This window comes from Thermobia domestica, chromosome 17 (genome assembly GCF_964235325.1).
Source record: "Thermobia domestica chromosome 17, izTheDome1.hap1.1, whole genome shotgun sequence".
Taxonomy (NCBI): domain Eukaryota; kingdom Metazoa; phylum Arthropoda; class Insecta; order Zygentoma; family Lepismatidae; genus Thermobia; species Thermobia domestica.
This window is the reverse complement of record NC_137470.1, coordinates 172,434,304-172,459,804: the sequence shown is the minus strand read 5'-3', so window position 1 is coordinate 172,459,804 and position 25,501 is coordinate 172,434,304. Positions and strand designations below refer to the sequence as shown.

General features: G+C 34.3%; 1 protein-coding gene across 1 annotated transcript in view; it reads right to left on the bottom strand.

Moving 5' to 3' along the window:
- Positions 1 to 776: 776 nt before the first annotated feature.
- The window catches only part of LOC145674236 (uncharacterized), a 63,997-nt gene continuing 39,272 nt past the window's right edge, over positions 777 to 25,501 (bottom strand). Inside the window, exons 12-18 of the mRNA XM_081744074.1 lie at positions 24,175 to 24,269; positions 22,266 to 22,572; positions 18,281 to 18,375; positions 16,049 to 16,355; positions 7,035 to 7,126; positions 4,741 to 5,024; positions 777 to 1,358 (exon numbers count right to left, since the gene is read on the bottom strand). Coding sequence (XP_081600200.1) covers positions 4,779 to 5,024; positions 7,035 to 7,126; positions 16,049 to 16,355; positions 18,281 to 18,375; positions 22,266 to 22,572; positions 24,175 to 24,269 — 1,142 coding nt within the window. The 3' untranslated portion in view covers positions 777 to 1,358; positions 4,741 to 4,778. The remainder of the gene's footprint in view (positions 1,359 to 4,740; positions 5,025 to 7,034; positions 7,127 to 16,048; positions 16,356 to 18,280; positions 18,376 to 22,265; positions 22,573 to 24,174; positions 24,270 to 25,501) is intronic.

The following is a 25,501-nucleotide window of genomic DNA, read 5'->3' as shown; positions in this document are numbered from 1 at the left end:
TGATAAATTATTTTAACACCGTTCAGCATTAAGATATCTGTGGTGGGTTTTGGTAAAGGGCAAGGGTGCAGAATAATTCTACATGGTAGCTGAAGTATCAAGGAATGTTGCGTACTTAAACAGCGATCTAAAAACACTCTAGTCTACTACGATTTGTGGCTTCGACGTTTTTATCCACCATATTGGATCTGCAATCTTGAATTCAAGTATTTTGACCTCAGATTCGTAACCAAAGACCCAAAATACTCTAGTAAACAGCTATTTGTGGCTACATTCAGGAGTTTCGTGTTTTTGATCCGCCATATTGATCCTCCATCTTGAATTCTAGAACTCTCACCCCAGATTCGTAATCAGCGATACGTGAAACCCATTATGTCGTCAGTGAGACCAAAACTGTAGGTATTTCAACACATATGCGCAACTATAAACTACAGTAATATGGAACATCCGTAAGGTAATTCGCGGGGGGGATATGTGGGGGGCAAAGGGCGGTGTCAAGAGGGGTAGTTTGATAGTCTAACATGTGGTTGTTTGGGGTCCTTGTTGAGTTGATTAAAACAACAAATTGTTTTACATGCTGAAATCAGTTCAACCCCCCCCCCAGCTACTTGGAGGCGGTTTTTGGGGGAAGGAGTGGATTTCGGTCTTTGTGCCCATTGAGACTTTTGATCCACATGTTAAGAACTATCAACCAGCGAAGTTTCAACAACATTAGCCGAAAGCCACTTTCCATAAGAAAAGTGCGAGGTCCTTTACTTTGTACATAAAAACTGTAAAAATTTTAAAAATAAGTATGAACTATTTTCTGTGCACACAAGTGCACATTACAAATATGCAGATAATAGCCAATCAAATTGCAGAAACAAAGTGCACTTGTTTGTGCCAGTTAGTAATCAAAAACGAAAGGAATTATACATGGTCTAAATCCATTACTTTCATTTGGAAGATGCGAAAAAGTATTGTACAGTGTTAGTAATAATAATAATACAGACAATAAAATTCGAACAATTCCTAAAATATCAATTTGTATAATAAAATTTTTAGTGGAATAAAAATTTATAACATTTTTGAAAATTTCACCCTAAGTAAATGTTAACCAGCAGGTTTTCAACATCAATGAAACTATAATAACAATAGTAGTAATAAGCTAGCATATCTTCAATGCTGCACGAAGATATAACTTGTCGAAAGGTCTCTAGAGTATAGTTTTTTTTCTGAGAAGAATTTAACTATAGCACTAAAAGTCACTACAGTATATTACTAATTAGTTGCACGTAGCTTCCAAATAAACAATCTTCTCACAATTCAATACAAGAAGGAACACTGCACACAGATCCAAAGTTGTGATAATTGACAATCTGTAAAATTAAAAGAAGTATATATATTAAAAATGACACCTATTCAACAAGAAGGGAAACTGTACATAGATTGAAAGTCGTGAAAGTTGTTCTAACTATACATAAAACTACATGAACTGACATAAATTAAACAGGTACTTCCGGTTGACGTGGAAAGCTGAAATTGGGCATGATTGTAGCTTTACGGGACTAACAGACAAGAAAATTGCCAAAAGTAAATATTTTTTATTTTTAGGTGGTCAAAAAGGGGAATGAATAATTTCGACATTTATTTAAATGTCTTTTTTTGGGGGGGGACATATAATCTCATGTTTTAGGTATTTGGAATTGGAATAAAAATTTGGAATTCCATGAGCTTGTACGTTTTTGCTAGCATCACCTAAGTAAATCAGTAAAAGTAAACATTTTCAACCTGTTAACCTTTAACATACATCGAAACGTCCTGCACCGAGACAGTCGTATCCCACTCCAAATTATTGAGTATGATTGACATGACTACGTGATGGATGTCCTACTTTCTTCCGAGTCTATTTCAGCGTTAACGATCTATGTTCTGTGTTTATTCTAATAGTCAAAATCTCTTTCAATGTTAAGTTTAATAGTCAAAGTCTATTTTCAAGTCTAGTTTTCCATTTGGTATTTTTTCACTTGCCATTTTATTTTTCTGTTTATCGCTGACGGCTCCTTCTTATTGTACGTTTGAGCGTAATTTGTTGCCATGGGGAAAATCCCTGTTTAAGTGCAGCTATTGATAGTTGTGTCCAAAAGTATTATTATTATTATTATTATTATTATTATTATTATTATTATTATTATTATTATTATTATTATTATTATTATTATTGTTGTTGTTGTTGTTTTTAGTTAGACTCCCTATTTTTTGCCATGTAGTACTGTTAGGTTTGATTCGATTCCATTCGATTAATTCTGAGATACATACTGCAAGTTGAATGTATTTCTTTTCTTTTTGTAATAAGGACGATTTTTTTGGGTGGAAGGTTGTTTTTCAGGGAGTATTAAAATATCGAACTTGAAGAAATGCGTCTGTCTCGACCCAGCGTAATATATATAATGTTTTAATTTACGTAGAAAAACACTTGTTAAACTGTTCGTTGTCACTTTAGTTTTCAAGTAAAAATAATTCTAAGGAGCCGTAAACTATGATACGGTGCCTATAATGAGCTATAAATAACCCATAACCAAAGATAGTAAATTTTGTTTCAAATTCAGAGTATATATGCGATGCATGTCTTAGTGGAAAGTCATTAGAGAATTCTACTTAATTTGTAGAACAGTTCTAACTTAAAATGTGGAGGAATATATGGACTATTAGAAGCAAGAATTCGTTGACATTCAGTTTGCTCACCGAAGTAGTTCTAGACAACAACAAATACATGCTTCTGATTGGCCGAAACTATATGCCAATTAATTCTGATTGTAATTGGTCAACCGATTTAACATATTGAAACGTAAGTTGTTTATTTCAAATAAGGAGACCTTTACAGGCCTCACATTCAGTTCTCCTTACTAGTTGCCAAAAACTATGCAAATTGAATTATTTATTCTATATTATTTAATTGGAGCTGTTTTATAAATTTCATTACTTATTACTTTTTAAATGCCTTTCCACTAATAAAGTACATGCAAATTTAGTTTCAATTTCAAATATAATTTATATTTTTTGTTGGTATAGTCATATACTGTATTTTAAAAAAAGAACTTTATTATGATGTAGTTTTCTACTTAGTGGTCACAAAATGAGAGAAATTAGCCACGAGAAAAGACCGTATAAAATATGGATCGCTATACAATAGTTTAATCGCATTTGAAAGAAAGTAAATTCTAGATTTTCGACCTTACACTCATATAGCACATTATAGGTACTTCATCATAGTGTACGACTCATTTGTATTCGTTTTACTGCAAAACTTATGTTACAATGAACAGTTTTGAGGATAATTTTTCATGGGAGGTTTATGCCTGTACAGTCTTCAAGTTTGTTGCACTCCATTCAGGTAGATTCGTAATGAATGGATTACAACAGAGTTGAACCTAACAATTCCACATGTCGTAAATGATACGTCTGTCTTAGGAATTTTGAGACAACCCCCATCATGTGTACGTCTTTATAAAATGTGTCCGCGTAGTAGTTTCTTAATAATTTCCAACATTATTTCAAGACACAAATTTAGCCGTTATTTTCACAAATGTGTCAGTCTAATAGAATAATATGTATAAGAGGATAGTGAACAGATATCAGGAATGAGTGAATTCCAGTGAACTTAACGATATTTTTATTATTGTTCCAGGTCTTTTAGGGATCCTGGTGTATTTAGTATCAACCCCCATCTCAAGCGTTATCATTTGGCATATATTTACTCCCCCTGGATAACGCGAGAATAGTACAGTACTGAGAACATTATTTTGATTTTCCTATGATATTTCTGAATATTTAATCGTGAAATCACCTTAGGTATTCATCACCTTTTTATACATTTTTTGAATTTTTTTCTGAGAAGTTATTGCAAAGGAGGGGATAAATGAAGAGGTGGCTGCTGTTTTGCCACCATTTGATTTGGTTAGATTTGCACTCTAGCATCAACAAAGCAAAGAGAGTCCAGCACTTCCTAACATGGAAGCATCAATTGCTTTAGAGGACAGATGGAGGGAAACGTTGAGTGAAAAAAAGTTCCTTTTAATTAATGACTGTGTCGACTCAGATAGCTTACCATTCCGCTCATGTGTTCAATTTAACTAACAAAATTGGACGTACAACTAACAAAATTGCGATATTAAGTGTTTTATCTTCCTCGATTTCATTCATTCAGTTGTGTGTGTAATTTCTTTTGTTTGAACATTCGTGCTATGTGAAGTGATTTTTTTTTTGTGTGTGTTATTAATATTCTTCACTTTACTCCGTACACACGTATGTGTCTATTCAATAAATAAGAGTTCGTCTAAGGGAATATTATCTTCTTTATTTATGTGTGTACGAATCCTTACGAATAGTCGGCTTGCCAGTCACGTATATATATATATTTATATATATGCGTATGCAAAAGTAAGTATAACTAAACACAAGTCTCCAAATCAGTGAAGCTACTCATGTCAAATCACTTGTTTTATTTTACTGCCGTCAATTTGCGCTTGGACAGGACATGAGCTCTGACCTGAATTGATATCAACTGTTTCTTTAGGGAATACTCCGAAAGCCAGTACTCAAGAGAAACGGTAGGTAGCAATACCCAAAAATTCATTTCGAGAGGTTCAATCGTTTTCTTGTGACTTGACCACACATAGAATGACTCTTTAATAACAACTACTTTCAAAATACAGACAAAATGCCATTTAATGTGAAGTACACTGTAACAATGATACTTACCGACAAGTTTTCTTCGTTGTAGATTAGATATCATATATTCAACGGATGTCTTTATCCTCTCCTTTGGAGCCCTCGCGACCAGCAACGTCCCGACGGAGTTCACCACGAGCACCAGTGGCCCCTTGAAAGCATGAACAGTTAACATGGTGAATTATATGAGTTCTAGGTCTGCCATTACCCACGTGACCTCTTGTGGAGGGCTCTCCTTCTACAGAACCAACGGTGCCTCTGAAATCTGACTGCATACGGATTCTGTTCCAGTGGTTTCCCAGATAAGAAGGATACTGAAAAATTAAATTTTGACTTCAACACATGTTTCAGAAAGCTGCTCCAAAAAGTAATACTAATATATTATTTACTATAAGCTACATCATTATACATGAGTTATCTTGAGCTTCTGCCGTTTACTTCCACACACTTCATTCTATTATTATCGTCGAATCACATTATCATACAGGGCAGCCCATAATTATATGTATGATGTTTGACTGACTGTAGTATTTGTAATTCTGGACAAATAAAGTTTCGATATGGCAACACTGTGTAGCTTGAGAGTCAGGATAACGGTCACTGAACTTAGAATCGTTAGTTTGTACCAGTCCGAGAGTGGCTGAACGAAACTTTCCCGAACCACTGGATCGGTTGACGTGGGTCTGTGGAGTGGCCAGCTCGATCTCCCAATTTGAATCCTTTTGACTTTTTCTTATGTGGTATTTTAAAAGAAAAAAGTGTATGAACATCACATACGCAGTTTGGCCGATCTACGGAAAGCAATTACAGAAGAATTTTACGGGACACAAGCTGCTTGTGACAACGTTACTCTTCGTCTCTAGCGATGTTGATAGAATAAATACCTGTATATTATGTTCAACATATAACCTCGAGATAAATGAAATTCCTCCTCTAGTATAAACATACTTAGTTATATATAAAACAAAATAATTTTTTAACATATTTAGTTCTGATTATATTTGTTCTTGGGCAATCAGCCAGGTGAATTCCACGTCGTCCAACGTTTCGAGACCTGATAACATTGTTCTTGTCTTAAGGATAAAGTATGGGAGACCAAATTCGGATGCCTTTATTATATAGGTGCTGGCAGAAAGGGGAGGGAGTTTGATTGATCAATGGCGATGATTCTAAAGACGAGAACAATGTTATCAGTTCTCGAAAACGTTGGACGATATGGAATTCACCTGGCTGGTTCTTCGAGAACAACTATATGCATCACGACACCAGGAAAGCATCAGTTTAGTTCAGTCTTGTAGATTACAGTTTATCACAAGTGGTAAATTAATATTGAGAAATTAATTAAATGACTTTGAACGAAATAAAAAAAATACATCAACAGAACATACAGATGTGTTAGTCCAGAATAGTCACACGATCTGGAAGTGAAAAATTTTAACTATAAGTCATGGAGTATTCACTTCTGGGATGTGTGAACGCCCCGCCACCGATATTAATAACAAGTTAACTTCTAAAAGAGTTATTATGAAAGCCGTTGCATCAAAATTTTCTCCGTTTGGTCACAAATACTAAGTTGTTTTTTTTTTTTTTTTGCATAAGAGCAGTATTTATGCAAAAATGCATAAGAGCAGTATTTAAAAAAGATAACAGTATAAAAGTTAGATACTTGCAAATATCTAGGATCAATATTACGAAACGAAAACCATATTCAGGAAGAGATTAAATGTCGACTAAAAGCAGGGAATTAGTGTTATTATTCAGTTCAAAATCTCTTGCTTTCGCGAATTCTGTCGAGGAATTTGAAGCTTAAAATATATAAAACGATAATCATGCCTGTTGTTCTGTATGGTTACGAAACATGGTCGCTTACTCTGAGGGAAGAACCTAAACTGAAAGTATTTGAGAACAAGATCCTGTGATGAATATTCGGGCCTAAGAGGAACGGGAATGGGGAATGGCGGAAACTTCATAACGGGGAAGTACATAATTTATACGATTTCCCAAATATTGTTAGGGTCATCAAGTCTAGGAGGTTCAGGTGGGGAGGTCATGCAGCCAGGATGAAAGAAGTAGGAACACTTTCAAAGTCTTAAGTGGAAGACCAATCGGAAAACGACCATTAGGAAGACCGAGACGTTGATTGGAAGTCAATATTTAGATGGATCTCGCATAGATAGGAATACGAAGTAGAAACTGGATCCAATTGGCTAAGGATAGAAGTCAGTGGAGAGCTTTTGTGAACGCGGCATTGAACCTTCGGGTTCCATAGACCATAGAGTTGGTTAGTTAGTTTAGTTAGTTATAACAGTATAAATGGAACTTACGTTTGCTGCAATGGACGGAGCACCTTCATTACCATACCCCAAAGGCCTCATGTAAATGTTTTCTTGCTGTGAATTGTTCCTGCTGCCGGCTCCTACGGAGAAAAATGTAAGAAGGAAATAGAAATTGAGTAAATTTCTTTGAAGACAATAAATAATCGTTATAGAAAATAGTTACGTGAAAATTTGGGATATAGGTAACTTACTCAACATGTATCTACACTCATTAACAAGCATGGGAGACAATTTATGGCAACTCATGTTAACATAGCATAACAATATTTGAAAGAAACTTGATTTAATTATCATCCAACAAATGTCATAAATTTCATAGTCATGCTTATGGTGAAATAATGAAGAAATTAATTTTTTAATACTATAAGTTTTGCCACTAATTTTGAAATAGTAAATATCAACAAATTTTATTACTCAAGCAAGTGTTTCTGTACTGGATAAGTGACCTTACTTCGTACGCTAGGTAAGGCATAACTGCAGAGTGAACTCAAGCACCAGAAGAAATATTAATCAAATGGTATATAAAAGGGTGATGATGAGAATGAATGAACATGATGGAATGAAGAAAGCCGAAGGAAACTGGACAACTCCGAGAAAACGCAAGCACACGGCGTTTGCCCACCACATAGCCCGTTTGGAGGAAACTGGAATCAAACCAGAGAACTGAAAGGAACGTTTCGTGGTTTAATATAACGGTAAAGTTGAGAAATTCGCGTATTTTTGCTACAAAAATTGCGAACGCTGCAGTCTTTGAACTTCCTTCTTCAGGAGAAGTGGCCATTCTGAAGTAAACTCACTAACTCAAAAAAACAAAAATGAAAGTTTATAAGCATTATCGTACAATGAGTAAGGAATCTTCTGCTTACATTGTTTCTAGTTGTGCATGTTTACATGCAAGTAAGCTGTTTGACTAATGACTGGGAAAGGGTGCAGAATTGTTACGTTGCGTCAATATGAGCAACAGGAATATAGGCGAGATGCAGAACAAGCAACAAGTACACATAATGTGTCCCCAAATGTTGAAAACATGAAATATTGTACTAAAAGTGCTGCAAGAATAGAAGAATTTGCAGTTGTGAAATTGTGTTTCATTTCTCCTGAATCTTACGATTATCGTAACACATACTTATTTGTACTGAACGAATTTTATGTTTAACTACTTTTAAAGCAAACTTCTGTTTGAAAGAATTTTTGCTTTGAAATAGAATGAAGTAAAATCTTTCAGTGTTACATCCCACGATTATGCCGGGTAGACTAAAGGAGACGGCGATGATGAGAAATGAAGGAAATGGTGGAGTGAAGAAAGTGAAAGGAAACAGAACCCCAAGAAAACCCACGAACATGGTGCTCATCCACCATAAAGTTCACTTGTCGCGAGCTGGGATCGAACCGTGGATCCCATGCGTCATAGATGAACGCTCTACCACTGAGCCACCGAGGCTCCGATTGTTGCTTTGGGAAATCACTTTTGACAAGACTCAAGGGTTAGGACAGTAATAATCTTGAAAATGTTTTTAGTTAATATGAAAACACGAATACGAAAAATTTAGTGTATTGCTCATTATCATAGCTCATTGTTTAAAGACATTAAAGAAGAAATACCGTTGAAAAGCGTAAAATGTCTTATTTTTACATGAGTGCTGAATATTGACCCAGTGGCACCTCAAGAAATTGTCTGATTTGAAACAAAGTTTGTGTGTTTACTACATACATCTGTACACAACGATTTCGCACTAAGCTCTTTCAAACATAGAAATAAGACATTAAACGTGCTATTTTTGATCCGTTAGATCCCACATTTCAGACGGCGATTCTTTGGCAACCGGTGTTAGATGTAACAACCATGGGTCCAACATTTTCACCTTACAAAATTGCACAAACAGCCAAATGGCAGTACGAGCTACGTCATAAGCTAAATGAGGAGTACGTGATGTAATTTGGTTTCTCCAGACCGTTGCTAAGTTCAGTGAAATTCCAAGATCTGACAGTTGAGAAACCACATTCTATCGCAAACCACGTGATTTGCATGTTCATCAAAGTTGTCTCTTATTACCGATTTCCATTCCTGACCCCTATTGCCTTCGTATGTCGGTAAATCTTTTTTTAAACATTTTGTGACTCTTGTGCATACACAACCACTTCTAAGCCTCCTATCATAATCCATAATCGTTCGACTAGGGTTGCTAACTCAAAAAAGTCACCCCCTCAAAATTCTCTATGATATAGATCTAAGTGTGAAGAACCTGTGTTCATACCCATCCATGGGAAGGAAATGTCCTATCGTGAACAAAAGTGCATTACCGTCTGTATTCTGCATATCCTTTGTACATTCACTGATAAGCTTAATAGATATATTATGCTATAAATTAAAAAACTGAAATCGGCATTGATCATTTTATTGTGTTTATCAGTAACTACCGCTTCTTTTAAAATTATCGAAACAGGATGAACAAAAGTATATTAATCTTTACGTGACACTTATGGATTTGGAAAATGAAATTTATTCTTTAAACTCATACTTCAACTACAGGGAATTGCTTTAAGAAGTCCTTTTTCACTCTCAATAAATATATTAAATTCCTTACAAGTAAATTTTAAATTTTCCCTGATACAGTCCCTGTCATCTCTATAAAATTATATAAACAGATGAACAAAATATATTAATCATTGATAGATGATGAAGTATGACAATTTTGGATTTACAGAATGAAAGTTGCTTTTTAAATCTATATTTCGAAATAAATGGAATTGTTTTGAACTAGATACAAATTTGAAAAAAAATAACGCTCATAATGGAACTGGTAAGAAGTTTGTACCGGTCACTGGCTTTAATCAAAATAACAATATTTCCGGCCAGGTCGGTGAAAAAATGGCCAGTTGGCAACCCTACGTTCGACAATCACTTGAGGCTATATTATGGCCTTTCATCTGGAGAAATTGAATTACATCGACACCGGTGGTTTTAGGATCCATGAACAAGGCGTGCGATATGCAAATCAGCACCTCTTATATTTATACAGAATGAAAATCAGTTACACAGTTCCACGCTGTACCGTTTACTGGAAAAGCAAAGCAAGTGCAAAGGCAAACCTATCTATAATGTGTTATACCAGGCGCACACCCAGAAATTTTTGTTGGCGAACGTACAAGCTTTCGGAGGTGGTATAGTAGTATTGAACCAATATTATTCTGCACCCGAAAAAAAGATAAGTAATTATACAATACTTCCACAAGTATTTGCAGAAAAAAGATGGTAAAACTAAGTTATTTTTATAAGAAAAACTACGGATGAATTTAAGATCACATTTTTCATGCTACATCAATCATTTCCCTGTTAAACAAGTATAGTTTTATGGAAAAATTGTACAATTGTATGTTGAGTTTGGGAGCTTTAAGGGATCTGGATCCCGTGAACCCTCATGGGTTCACCCCTGTATTATTCTCCTTTCTTACAGGAATTTATACAAACCAACCAGAAAATCATGACAATCTACCTAATATGTCCACTTTTGGCTCGCAGAATAACAGCAATGCTATTCGGCATGACGCTGCACATCTGCACACACAAATTACACAATTCATGTAAATTTCACGGAGAGGTCAATGAGATCGAATCTGACGTTCAACGACATCCAAAATGTATTCAATTGGGTTAAGATAGTGTAAGTTTGGAGCCATTGAAGTGCTTGAAATTATCCACTATGCTTCTTAAACCACTGCCGTACAATGTTGGCCTTGTGACAAAGAGCGTTGTCCTGCAGAAAGATTCTATTCCTACTTACAAATATTGCCGACATGAATGCGTCAAGGGGATCAGTAATGACCTGCCCATACATAGGAGACGTCATTATGCCCTCCACACTCACAAAAGGGTTAATGGATGACCATATGAAGGTTATCCAAATGAGACATCATCGACCTATAGTCATCCTAATGTAGAGTCATGAAAGAAGGTATTCTTCAGTTGACACAATTTCTTATCCTAATAACTCAACAATAAATTAACCTATTCGAGTACCGATTTCGGCAAGTTATCAAATTATAACTATTCTAAGGATTGCAACAAAAAGATCCAAATTAATTAATTTATTCCCAAATTATTGGCAAAAGAAAATTTATCAACTGTCAAATACTTTCTTTCCCGTATGTACATGTTTCGAGCAACTGTATCCCTGGAAAGGGGCTTATTCTGATCCGGCCATCGGTGTAATGAACGCAGTATCGTGGTTCATCGGACCATGCAACGTTGTGTCGTTGGTCTGTGATCAAGGGACAACGGGTACACGTTCATTCTAATCGTTACGGATGATGCTGTGAGATTAACATTTGTATACGTGTGGGACGTCGGCTGTGGATGTCAATACCTGGCAGTGTACGGTGAACTGTGTGCTCAGACACACTTACTCTTGTCAACTGTTAATCTGTGTTAAAGTCCGGATGTTAATTGTGCCACTGTTTCTGCCTTATCCTGTTGTACCACCTGGACACTCTACGACGTCCTAAATCTTGTGGTCACCCCAAGTCCTGCGGTTTGGTGCTTATTTCACAGTTCTTTTCCCACCTTTAGAAGACATTAACCACAGCAGGATGCGAACACGCAACATGTCGTGTTTTCGAGATGCTAACTCCCAGCTGTCTGATCATCACAATCTGCACCTATCGAACTCTGAAACATCCTCAGTCTCCCTCATTCTACGCACAAACATCACACACACTGGTCGAATAATATCCCTGCCATTGTCTAGCGAGCGGCTCTGCTGTGTTCCGTTCTCCTTGAGTCAGCCCAACGACTTTGTTTAGAAAGAAGTAGATGGTCATAATGTTTTGGTTGATCAGTGTAGATGTAGTATTTGTGTTCTTATATTATTTTTTTTATCAGTTCAAGTACAAAATGTGATTAATATCAGTGTTTTTTTAACTATAGTTTGTGTATACAGAGCTACTAGAAAGGCAGCTCTAACGAAAATAAATGTCTCAATATTGTAAACTTCTTTCGAATTTGTTATAATATAGCATAGTATAGAATACGAGTTATCAAATGCAGAGTATTTTTCAATATATCTTCTAAAAGACGATAGTTAAACTTATGGTGAAATATCGCACCTAAATAATTTATTTATGTCTTCACTTTCAAAATATGGCTATCCATTTTACACTCTAATCTACCTTTCTTTTGAGGGACTGGTGTCGTAAGGTTTATTTAATATTCTTCTACTCTTACTGGCATGTTTATGTACGTTAAAAGATACAAAAGTTAATAGTTAAGTTTACAAAGGAGGCTTATGACTGTAGTACTACTTCAATCTATGAATACAATGCAAAATATTACCAACCCTGTACACATTGACATTTTAGCTTGTTCAGTCTTTACTACGCCCCGATGTCCGTGATACAACAGGGGATACGACAGTATCGTGGTACCCCACTAGAGTCGTCAGTGTACATAATGTGGTTCACACTTGGAGCGCGCTTCGATTGTACTCCATACGGTTTCATGCTCGCAACTCCAAAATTATTGAGCACAAGAGTTTATCTTTTGATATAAGATTGTGTGATTTCCAGTGAACAGATTTGAGTCTAATAATGAAAATCCGAAATATTACCATCTCTGTACATGTTAACATTTTCGTATATGTTCAGCCTTCATGTCACCCCGGCCTCTGTGATACAACACGGGGTACGACCGTACCATAATACTATATTGGAGCCAGCAATGCACATCATGAAGTTCGCACTTGTCGCGCGCTTCGATTGTACTCCATACGGTTTCACACGCTCATAACTCCACCATTATGGAGCACAAGAGTCTATTATTTCATGTGGGAATGTGTGATTACCAGTGAACAGATTTGGCTAAAGGATGGATTGCCATCTCGTGTGGTTCTCCTCTGTCGTCTAAGAATTTAGAGACCACCCTCGTAGAAATAAAGATTAGTAGAGTTATAATATTTATACATTTCCTTAGTTACATGAGAATGAGATGGATTTCTTTTAGTTTAACATTCCACACTGATGCTCTCTCCCGTAAAAGGAGAGGGAGGTTTATTGAAAGACAATGGATATTAAAAGCCTGTTGGAATGACCCCTCGCACTGCGTCATAGCATAACTGGCCATTTATTGGCTATTGACTTGATTTGACTTGCAAAACACTTACGTCAAGCTTAATGGAACACTGAATGCAACGTTGCCTCCATGTAACTTCGTTACTTTAATCCAGCTTGCTGTATGCTTGCACGTTTTCCAATCAAGCAGAATACAAGCTTGGCCGACTTGCAACTCAAGCTTACAGCAAGCGGTTTGCAAGTCCCCTCTGCTAAGAGTGTAGAATTTGTAGGGATGGAACTTTAAGGAGGATGTTTGTCGCAAATTGCTTCGATGCTAAAAACGGGAATGGAAACATAAAATAACTAACCAAAATTAGAGTACAACAACCTTTTTGGGTGTATTGAACAAACAGGTTCATTCCATGTCAAATCACTTAATTTTAAAACGACCGTGCTTCAATGTCTCAGATTCTCCTCAATATTTGTCATACATAAATACGAATGAAATTATGCTAAATTAATTTTTTCCGATTTTTTTTTGGATGAAAAATGAACCAGCGAGTAAATTTTGAAAAATGTTAATTTGGCGCCAATTTCACTTTCCTGCACTTAGCATCATGAAACTAAAATTGCCATAACTTCCACATTTTTCAAGTTACTGGGCTCATCCAGGTGTGAAATAAAAGCTTAATTCTTCCTCTTTCAGTAGATCCTAAGAAACCTTGCAAAAGGGTACATTGTCAAACATTAATAGGCATTCAAAGCATTTTTTTTTTTTTTTTTTTTTTTACAAATGGTACCATTGCTTGTGAGTTACAACTATGAAACTTAAGAAACATTTTTGTGCATTCATCTTAACATGTACATGGTGTGCTTAAAAAAGTTTTTTTTTTGTATTTTTGTTATTATTATTGTTATTATTATTATTATTATTATTATTATTATTATTATTATTATTATTATTATTATTATTATTATTATTATTATTATTATTATTATTATTATTATTATTTCCGTGTACGGAAATATACAGTTTCAGGTTTTGTTACAAATTGGGCTATTGCTCATAACTTACAAATATGAAACTTTTGAAGCTTCTTTTTATAGAATCATTTTAGCACATACATGATATGGTTAAAAAATAATATCGGTACTTTTGATATTTTATAACTATTATTATTATTACTATTATTTGTATTTTAAATCCACAGAAATATACAATTTTAGGGTTGTTAACAGATTATGCCTCTCCTTTGAAGTAGGGATGGCCAATTCCAGAATTTTTACTTTGCGGTTTCCGGAAAGTAAAATCGGAAAAATTTAGGAATTCGGAAAAATTCAAATTTCAGAAAAAATCCGGAATTTGGCAAAATCCTTAATTCGAAAAAAAAATTCAATGTCGGAAAAAATCCGAAATTTTGTCTGAATTCTGGATATTTCTGAATTCTGGATTCTTTCCGAAATCCGGAAAGTGAAATTTCCGATTCCGGAAAATAATTTTTTCAGAATCCAAATAATTTTTGCTATCCCTACTCTCAAGTGACAATAGTCACATTTTCAAAAATTTTGAAATAATCATCTTGGTAAATATTAAGTATGCTTAAAAATAGAACTGGTGTAATGTGTAGTTTCGGAATTATCATAATATTATTATTATTATTTTTTTTTTTGCACTTTAAATATGCCATCCATTTTCCTCTGTTGTACCATTGCTTAGAACGATCAAACTTTTGTAACTTTTTATAGGATTAGTTTGCTTTTACTCGATATGGTTAAATAATAAAAAAGGATGTATTTTTGTAATTTTTTTTTGGAAAATCTAGCAATGTAAGGGGTTGAGTGGTTATTACAAAATCTATTAACAAAAATAAGAAATAATAGACTAACGTACATAAATAAAAACAATAAACATTCATACCTTCAATACTTCTCACAATTACACAGATTTACAAACAAAATGTTGTGTCCTATATTTCACAGCTCATTGTTTTCACTGATAATATGAAGTATTTGTTATGTTGCTTTCAATTGCGTAAGTTCGGGCTGATTGGCTTATAAGAGATGGAAGAGGACCTTCCCAGATGATATTTTGAAAAAAGTTCCCAACAGAAGACTTCATTTTCTGGCAAATAGAATATCGAAGACCAGGAGCGATTCATGAATTTCACTCTGACGTACAAAAATAATAATTACAAAAATACCAAAAACACCCCTACTATTTTTTTACCATATCATGTATGTGCTAAGACGATTCTACAAAAAAAAGTTTCAAAAGTTTCATAGTTGTAACTTTTGAGCAATAATACAATTTGTGACAAAACCTAAAACTGTATTAAAAAAATACTAATACTAATACTACTATTAATAATAATAATAATAATAATAATAATAATAATACAAAAAACTCTTTTTATTTATTAACCATACCATGTACGTGTTCAGATGAATGCACAACAAATGTTTCAAAAGTTTCATAGTTGTAACTTTTGAGCAATTGCACAATTTGTAATAAAACTCTAAAATTTGCATTGTGTGACTATTAATATTTGACAGTCTAACCTTTTGCAAGGTTTCTTAGAATCTACTGAAAGAGAGAATATAAAGCTTTCATTTGACACCTGGATGTGCCCAATAACTTGAAATTGAAAATTAACATTTTTCAAAAATTTCTACCCGGCCCATTTCTCATTCAAAAAATCGGAAAAAGAATAACTTAGCATAATTTTATTGGTATTTGTGCATGAAAAAATTTTGAAGAGAATCTGACACATTTAAGCAGATTGCTCTAGGTGAGTTGACATGAAATGACAGAACAATAAAAATAATCATAACTTAACTGATGACTTCTTAACTTATGATCGCATAAAATATGTAAATTGTTAGATGAATAGGAAAAAGCGATATACGGCAGAACCCTGACAAGGCATTTGACTAAAAATAACCAACTCTTTTCTTACCCAACAGTTGATTGGCCATGGATTCGTTATTGTTGATTCTATGGATGCCTACTTCCCTGTTCAACATTATGGGGACATCAAGATCTCCTGGATAGCCACCATGAGCATTAGAGCGTCCTCGAAGCCGTTCACGGTAATTCTCATTGCCTCTGTAATGTTGTTGAGGTGGTTGAACGGGTCTAACACCCATGAAGATTCGTCTTGCAAGGGCTTCCTCTTGTGGAAAGCCAAAAATGCTCCTACGCTCACCGGTTGGAATTGGCAGCTCAGGGGCTCTCTTCCAAGCGTAGCCCGGATTATAAGGATCCTGAAAAATTAAGCCTCGATTTAAATAATTATATTTCAGAGAACAACCATAAGAATAATACTAATGCACTTTTCACAACAAAGTACAGCCTGCTAGGAAATAAAAGTTATTTGATTTTTTTTCAATATTACACTAACTTTCTCTATTGACTAAAAGTAACAGATAGAACCAATGTAGAAAGAGAAGTAGCTTGCATGGCCAACAGTTGTTTTCAATTTTAAAAGAAGAACTAGGCTAATGGATATCCTCTTTCCTTTGTAGGTTAATGTAATGGCTTACCTCTATTTCTAATCTATAAAGTTACACCTTTAACACAAAGCAATTAGCAATATTTGGTAGATGATTTTCTGATCATTATCAGGAAAGACTGTAGGTTAGAACTTCTACTTGGAAATTTAAATAATCAAAATTCGGCTTAAAACATGATTTAAAAAAAGATTAATTGAAACGGGTGGTATTATATATGTCGAAGAAATGTGTGAACATACCTACAACCCCGAGATAAACGGGTTGAACAGAGAAACGCCTTCTTTTTCCTAGGTCGGTTAAACATTTAACTAAGCAGACAAAATATTTTTATTATGATTTTTCTGCGCATTCAATAACACTTCAAGGAAGCATCATACCTACAGTCACCTATACAGGGTGTTCATTTGTTATGTAGCCAAAATCCACTGGTGAAATCCTCACACTTGAACAATAAAAAAAAATCCATATGAACATGAGGAGAAAAATGATTTGTTTCAAAGTTACGAGATGCCGAAATCGAGAAAATTGTAACTTTGAGGCTGCCGAGCTCGAAAACTGTGAGGGATATCAACAGTGGTTAAAGAAATATTAGAGGAAATAGTACGCTGTTTATCTAAATAACCAAGTTTCAGAGTTAGGACGTATCGGCGCAACAGATTTTATAGAGGAAGCTGAGGTGTAGATTCAGCTCTTCATCCCCTCTCTCTAAAATCATATGCGCCGGTAAACCCAACTCTGAAACATGGTTATTTATATAGAAAGCGCACTAGTTCCTCTAATATTTCTTTAACCGCTGTTGATATCTCCCATAGTTTTCGAGCTCGGCAGCCTCAACGTTACAATTTTCTCGATTTCGGCATCTCGTAACTTTGAAACAACGCGTTCTTCGCCTTATGTTCATATAGGCTTTTTTTATTGTTTAAGTGTGAGGATTTCACCAGTGGATTTTTGCTACATAATAAATGAACACCCTCTATATGAGTTGATATCCGATATTCAGTCAGCAATATCTAAATTTATAGGATAATATATACACCCAATAGAAACATGTATTTCACTTATATTCCTTTATTATATTCACCATTAAATGTATTTATACACAGTACACCACACAAGTATCAATATCAATTATTTTTGTACAGAAACAGTCCTCAACATATATCATAAAGACAAACTGCAATATCATAGTACCTCAATCATTGACCCTCATTTCAAACATCCAGCAAACGATAATACATTTGTAATTACCTGATTCATTTCCTAGTGTATTACATTAGTAGAATTTTCCTCGATTACCTACTATATTTTAAGAATAATGTCTTGTATATCCAAGAATAGGGACATATTATTGTGATAGGCATAATACTTGGAAGTTTCAGGAATAACAACATAATAGTTACATAAAGTCAAGAAATACATTAATTGCGAATTCTTATACAAAATAACAACTAAAGAAAACAAAGCATGTTTCAAGAAGCCTCATAGATAAGCTAGTTCAACAAAGCTACGTAACCATAAGAGGAAATTCCAATCTTATCTATCATTAATTTTCCATCATGTCTAGAATGAAATAACTAATAAAACTAAGCTCTAAATTTAATCATAAAATTTCCAATTCGTCTTTATAGTGTATCAGATCAGCGTATCGAAACTATAAGAGAAAAAATAAAACTCACGTTCACTGCAAGCCCCGGAGCAGCTTCATTACCAGACTCTTTGGGTAATGTGTTACCTCCCATTCTTTCATTTGAATTACCACTGTTGCCAGCTCCTACAAGGACAAAGTGACAGAAATATTGAAATAGACTGAATTTGTTTGAAGAAAATAAATTACTTTTATGTAAAATAGTGGCATTAAGTTTTAAAACTAAATACAGGTGCCCATATGTTCACACTCTCTATGTATTAACATGGATGAATGATAAACAATTAAACGCGGTTCGTGCTAAATATTTACACATATTAATTATTTTTCAACAGACGATGGGAAAACTAATTTCACCTAGCACCCATTACATTAGATAAGTTTCATTCATTCCTAATAATGCTTATAGTTACTAATGGAGGAGAGGTTAGAGGTTAGGCCTGGCTTATCACTTAGGCTAGGGAAAGTACAACCCATTCAAACACAAGGCAACATATTAACTATTAGTGCTGCGCGTTGTTGAAGTGAGGGAACCTCCTGTTCCCTCTTGCTAATTTTAAAACCGATCCATTAGAGTTTCTCAAACAAAACATATTTGTTAGAAAACCAAAGCAGTACTTTACTAAATTATGCCGAAAATATTCATTTATAATCAAGGGAAGATTCACTCCCTCATTATTGATCATTTGAACTATATCAATACACATGATAGGGATTTCTTAGAAGAATATATAACCATATTTCACCCAAATAGATGCTTCTTTTTTATTTTTATGAAAACTATTGTGCAGCATACCGTTTTAAATCATAGTGTGTGTGTGTTTGTTACAGGAAGGGTAAAAGATGTGTTGATTTAGGCCGAGTTCAACTTCAAGCATAGAGGATTGTGTGAGAGTCTCAACAAGAATACACATCATATTTTGTGAAAGTGAAATAATTATTACGTAAGTAATCGACTATCATATCTTTCACACGGGGAAAGGAAGAAAATTTCTCTATCCATTTGTTAAATGATTTTAAATCAATGTAGCACAGATAATTGTAAAGCCTCAAAAAATATACGTGAGTACTCTAACTTTTCGCCACCGAGCCTCATATGCAGTTACCTGGTGATATGATCTAAAATGTTTGTCGCAAGGTGACCATTTTGTAGATGAGTGGATAGGGTGAATGATTTTGTGTATTTGGTGTGGAGTTCGGTTCTTTTCGAATAAGCTTGCTTAAGATGGAAATTTTAGAATTAGTAGAGATGGTTGTAACGATCTCGTTACGATGAGCTATGGAGGGAGGACAAAATAAGAAGAAAAAGGATTAAAAAACATCTTGTCAATGTCAATCTTGCTATCCTCATGAAAGAGAATGTAAAAATTTATGTATATTTTCGTTTTGATTCTTTAAAAAAAAAGTAAGAGAGGAGAAAGGATGAAAGAGTTTGTAAATTGCGAGCTGTTTATCAGCTTGAGTTGTAGTTAAGGAGAGAGAGGGGAGGTATTTTATCATACTGCCTCAAGGCCGTGGTCGTTACGTGTGTATCTCGTGACGCGATTGTGGCGCCAGGAACTATGGTGGGTTCGTCCGTCCGTAGTGACGACGAACTAACTATGTAGTGTCGGAGACGTGCACATGTCTTGGTTTTGGTGTATGAGGCATGAAGGTGTCTTGGGTTTGATTGATCGAGGGAAGGAGAACGTCTATTCTGTTAGCGTTCGATATGGTAGAAGCGGACTACTGTTAATACGACACTTGATTCATCATTTGATTCTAACTAAAGTTCTTGTTGGATTTCATCGTTGTGTGTAAAGTAACAGGAATGAGAATAGTGAGTTGTTGCTGTGATTTGGTTTTACGAAATTTTCATAAAAAGAAGTGCAGCGAAAGAAGTAAAAGAAGAGGGTTACTTTGTGAATTTAGTTTCAGTGCTGCTTGTGCCCAATTGTGTTTTCCATTCGAGTGGAGTTTCTTTCTTTTCCGCTCTTTCAGTTAATTTCATTATTTTTTGTTCCTCGCCTTTCTGCCGTGTTCCGGACGAATACAAATATATATATATTTAACTAAGTCTGGTCAAACCGCCGAGTTACCTTGTTCGAGGAAATCCCTCGCTGAATGTTATTTTTCAGTTCTCTAATTTTAGTGAAATGAGAAGGTGGGTAACTTGCACATGAATTGGCAGAAAGATACCACTTTTGTCTGCTTAAGCATTCCGAAGAGTTATTTGTTGAATGCAGCTCACTTAATGCTATTTTTCAGTGAGATGCAGTGGATTCATTTTTGAATGGTGAAATGGGGATGTGGGAGACGTAAGTGCGCATTGCAATTTAACCTTCAGTTTGTATTAATAAGGTATATTCCCACCATCTCGAGAAAGTACTTTCACCTTTTTCATGAATTTGACGTTTTTGCAAACGGTGGAATGCGAATGTGGAAAGTCTCGAGGCAGAAACTTAGTGAATTGATCAGAAAGAGGAGTATTTATATTGGAAATATCCTCATTGGGCCCAATTAAAGTATTCTTTAGAATATTAAACATTTGCCACTCAATTGTAATTTCTTACAAGGGAGTGTTGCAAAGTGCAGCAACTTGTAAGCTGACTGAAAGCTGTACTTTCAATCAAATCGACTAAGGATAGTCAAAACTTAATATTTCCTGTCCAGATTATACAGCAACGACCAAATTATTCTCGATTCCTCCCTTACACTTGCAAGACGACATGCAGTCCCAGGTCCAATGTATAAGGAGGTAATTATAAACCCAAAGGAAGTGTGAGGTGAGTGTTGAACTATTTATTATTTCTTTGGCTTGTCTGTTGTGTGTGTTTTATGTTGGTTGGTTGTCAATTCGCATCCATTATTGGTCGTTATAGTTCGATTCGTCACCCATACGTTTATAGTTACCAAGATATTGTTAATTCAGCATTTAACATTTTTTGGCTGCGAGCCGATATCATTATTTTCATATTTGTGAGAGTATTGTTATTGATTAAATATAATTCGTTTCTTGAAATATTGCTTTTATAGTATAATTAGATTTGGATTAATTCATTGATTAGATTGAGGTTAAATTGGAAAGATTACGGGGTGAGATACGACGTTATCATGTTCGACGTTGAGTTTTTGCTAATGACACCCTTGCTGAAACTTTAATTATATATTAGAAGTATAATTATTGAAATTGCTTATTCATTCCCCCCAGAGTTTAGACTATTTCGAGGTACGTTATGAATAGCATGATATTGATAATATTGAGGCATTATGAATCTTAACCTCTCTCCTTAATAGAATATTGAATATAATAAATACCTTACGATTTGAATATTATTTATAACTTTTGAGAATTGACTAATTGACTTATTATCGACTTACTCTAATATTGAACGCAATTAATTTGGAGCTGAAAGTTAGAATCTACGACATAGTATTTCGACGATAAATTTATTGTTGTTTTTGGATATCTGAACGATCAGATATCACCCTGTAAATAAATTGTTAATAAATATTTGTTAAGTTGAATTGTGTCTGTTGTTATTTATAGATTTAAGTTACATTGATATCTGTGGTATTATTCTGATTTGTTGCTGAATGCTGAATTATCTATTATTGCCTACTCCTGCTTTGGATACCAAGAGAGACATCAGCTTGTGTAGATCCCTCTGTAGTTGGTTGGGGGTGTTGCTAATTGATCAACATATCTTGCGACCTTTTGCTAATCCATGTGTGTTGGACACTTGGCAGTTTTCCTGACTTTGACGGTGGATGGGAACGATACATGGTACTGTAAAGATAAGGTTTATCTCAAATTCCCTTGGTGAATTGAAACTGCAAGTAACTAACCAAAATTACAGTAAAACAACGTTTTAAGTATATTAAACGAACAGGAAATAAATAATAATTTAATTGATAATTTCTTAATTTATGACTATGCATAAGATATAAATGATTAGATGATTGGAAGAAACGACCATAGCATAACTGTGACAAAGCATTTAGTAGAAAATAACAACCTGCAATTCTTATCTTACCGGAATATTGGTTGGTCATGAATCCGTCATTGTTGATTCTACGGATGCTTATATCCTTTCTCAAGTTGATGGGGACATCAAGATCCCCTGGAAAGCCGCCATGAACATTGGAGCGTCCTCGAACCGATTCATGGTAATTCCCATTGCCTCTGTAATGTTGTTGAGGTGGTTGAGGTGGTCTAACACCCATGAATCTTTGCCTCACAGGGACTTCCCCTTCTGGAATGCCAAAAATGCTCCTACGTTCACTTGTGGGAATTGGCTGTTCAGGGGCTCTTCTCCAAGCGTAGCCCGGATTATAAGGATACTGAAAAATTAAACCTCGACTTAAATAATTATATTTCAGAAAGCATCCATAAGGATAATAGTAATACACTTTTCACAACAAAGTACAGCTTTCGAGAATATAACTTCATGAAAAACAAACTTTTTTTTTCAATATTACAAAAACTTGGTCTGTTGACTAAAAGTGATGCTTTCATAGCAAATAGGTGTTTTCATTTTATTAAAAAAAAGCATACCTTTTAGACAAAATCTAGGCTAGTAGATGTCCAATTCCTTTCTATATTATTATAATGACACTACTGTTTCCACTCAGTAAAATAAGCAATTTATTCCAAAGAAATTAGAAATAGTGAGTGGATGATTTTCCATTCATATTTAGGAAAGATTGTAAGTTCGAAATTCTATTTTTAAAATTAAATAACCAAAATTGGGTTTAAATCATGATTGAAAAAAAGAATTGTTAAAGTAAGTGTATCTGCGTAGAAGAAATGTTTGAACACAAAGGCAGCATTGCAGGTGTAGTCATGTATATATGACGTGACATCATATATTCAGTCAGCAACATCTGCATTTTAGGCTAATATAAACATCAAAAAGAAAGATGTATTTCACATGTACACTCATGTCCAAAAATTATTGTCGCACATCTATAAATATGTTGTTGTAAGAATATAATTTGATAACGAATTCGCCCGATATTTCTTATAATGTTGGTATGTGTACAATCGGCAACGACATGTATGTGACAAATTTCATGTCAAAAGAGCAGTAAATAAGAGCTATAAAACGAAATTAAACCTTTTTTTGTCCATTTAGCAACATTTTATTTTACTCATTCTAATTTTCGTATTTATATTTTTTTCCTATCATATTTACCACAAATATACATTTCCCGATTATTCACATAGTATCAGTATTAAAAGTATCCTGCAGAATCAATATCAAATTATATTCTTACAAGAAGACAGATAAGATATGCGACAATCATTTTGGACAAGAGTGTACGTCTTTATTACGTTCACTATTGAAAGTACTTATACATAGCACACAACAACAACATTAATATAGATTATTCGATTACTTTGTAGGGAAACATTTTGCAAAATATATAATAAAGTCAAACTACAGTAGAATAATACATTAATCATTGGCCAAAATTTCATAACACCCAGCAAACGATAGTACATTTGTAATTACCTCACTCATTGTATAGTGTATCACGTTAGTAGCATTTTCTGCCATTACCTAATATTTTAAGGTTAACTTTTTTTTATATCCAACAATATGAATATATTATTGTGATAGGCATAATGCTGGAAAGTATCACGAATAACAATAACACAGTAGTTACACAAAAACAATAAATATACCAATTACGAATTCTTATACAAAAATAATAAAGAAAACAAAGAACGTACTCAGAAAATTTATAGACAAGCTAGTTCAACAAAGCTACGTATCCGAAAGCGAAAATTCCAACTCTATCCTGTCACCGATTTCACATTATTTCTGGACTAAAATAACATCTAAAACCAAGTTCTAAAGTTAATAATAAAGTGTTCAATTCCTTTTTAGTGTACGAGAACAGCGTTTTAAAAGTATAAGAAGAAAAAATAAAACTCACGTTTACTGCAAGGGCTGGAGCATGTTCGTTCTTATTCTCTTTAGGTAATGCGTTATCTTCTTTTCTTTCGTTTGTATTGCCACTGTTGCCAGCTCCTACGAAAATAAATGTGACACAAATATTGAAATTTTAGACTGAATTTCTTTCAAGACAATAAATAATTGTTATATAAAATAGGTGAATTAATTTTTAAAACTAAATACAGGTGCCCTTATGTTCACTCTCTTTATGCATTAACATGGATTAATAATAAACAATTAAACGCAGTTCGTGATAAATATTTACACATATTAATTATTCTTGAATAGACGATGGAAAAACTAAAATCATCTAGCACACAATACATTAGATAAGTTTCATTCATTCCTAATAATGCTTATAGTTACTAATGAAGGAGAGGTTAGAGGTTAGGCCTGGCTTACCACTTAGGCTAGGGAAAGTACAACTCATTCAAACACAAGGCAACATATTAACTATTAGTGCTGCGCGTTGTTGAAGTGAGGGAACCTCCTGTTCCCTCTTGCTAATTTTAAAACCGATCCATTAGAGTTTCTCAAACAGAACATATTTGTTAGAAAAACACAGCAGTACTTTACTAAATTATGACGAAAATATTCATTTATAATCAAGGGAAGATGCACTCTCTCATTATTGATCATTTCAACTCTATCAATACACACGATAAGGATTTCTTAGAAGAATATATAACCATATTTCACCCAAATAGATGCTTCTTTTTTATTTTTATGAAAACGATTGTGCAGCATACCGTTTTAAATCATAGTGTGTGTGTGTTTGTTACAGGAAGAGTAAAAGATATATTGATTTAGACCGAGTTCAACTTCAAGCATAGAGGATTGTGTGAGAGTCTCAACAAGAATACACACCATATTTTGTGAAAGTGAAATAATTATTACGTAACTAATCGAATATCATATCTTTCACACGGGGAAAGGAACAAAATTTCTCTATCCAGTTGTTAAATGATTTTAAATCAAAGTAGCACGATAATTGTAAAGTCTCAAAAAATATACGTGAGTACTCTAACACTTTGCTACCGAGCATCATATGCAGGTACTTGGTGATATAATCTAAAATGCTTGACGCAAGAGGGCTATTTTATAGATGAGTAGATGATGTAAATGATTTTGTGTATTTGATGTGGAGTTCGGTTCTTCTCGTGTATGCTTGCCTAAGATGGAAATTTTAGGATTAGTAAGGATGGTACTGTCAAGATCAGATTTCTCTCAAATTCCCTGGATGCTAAAGGGTGAATTGAAACTGCAAGTAACAAACCAAAATTATAGTAGAACAAGGTTTTAGGTAT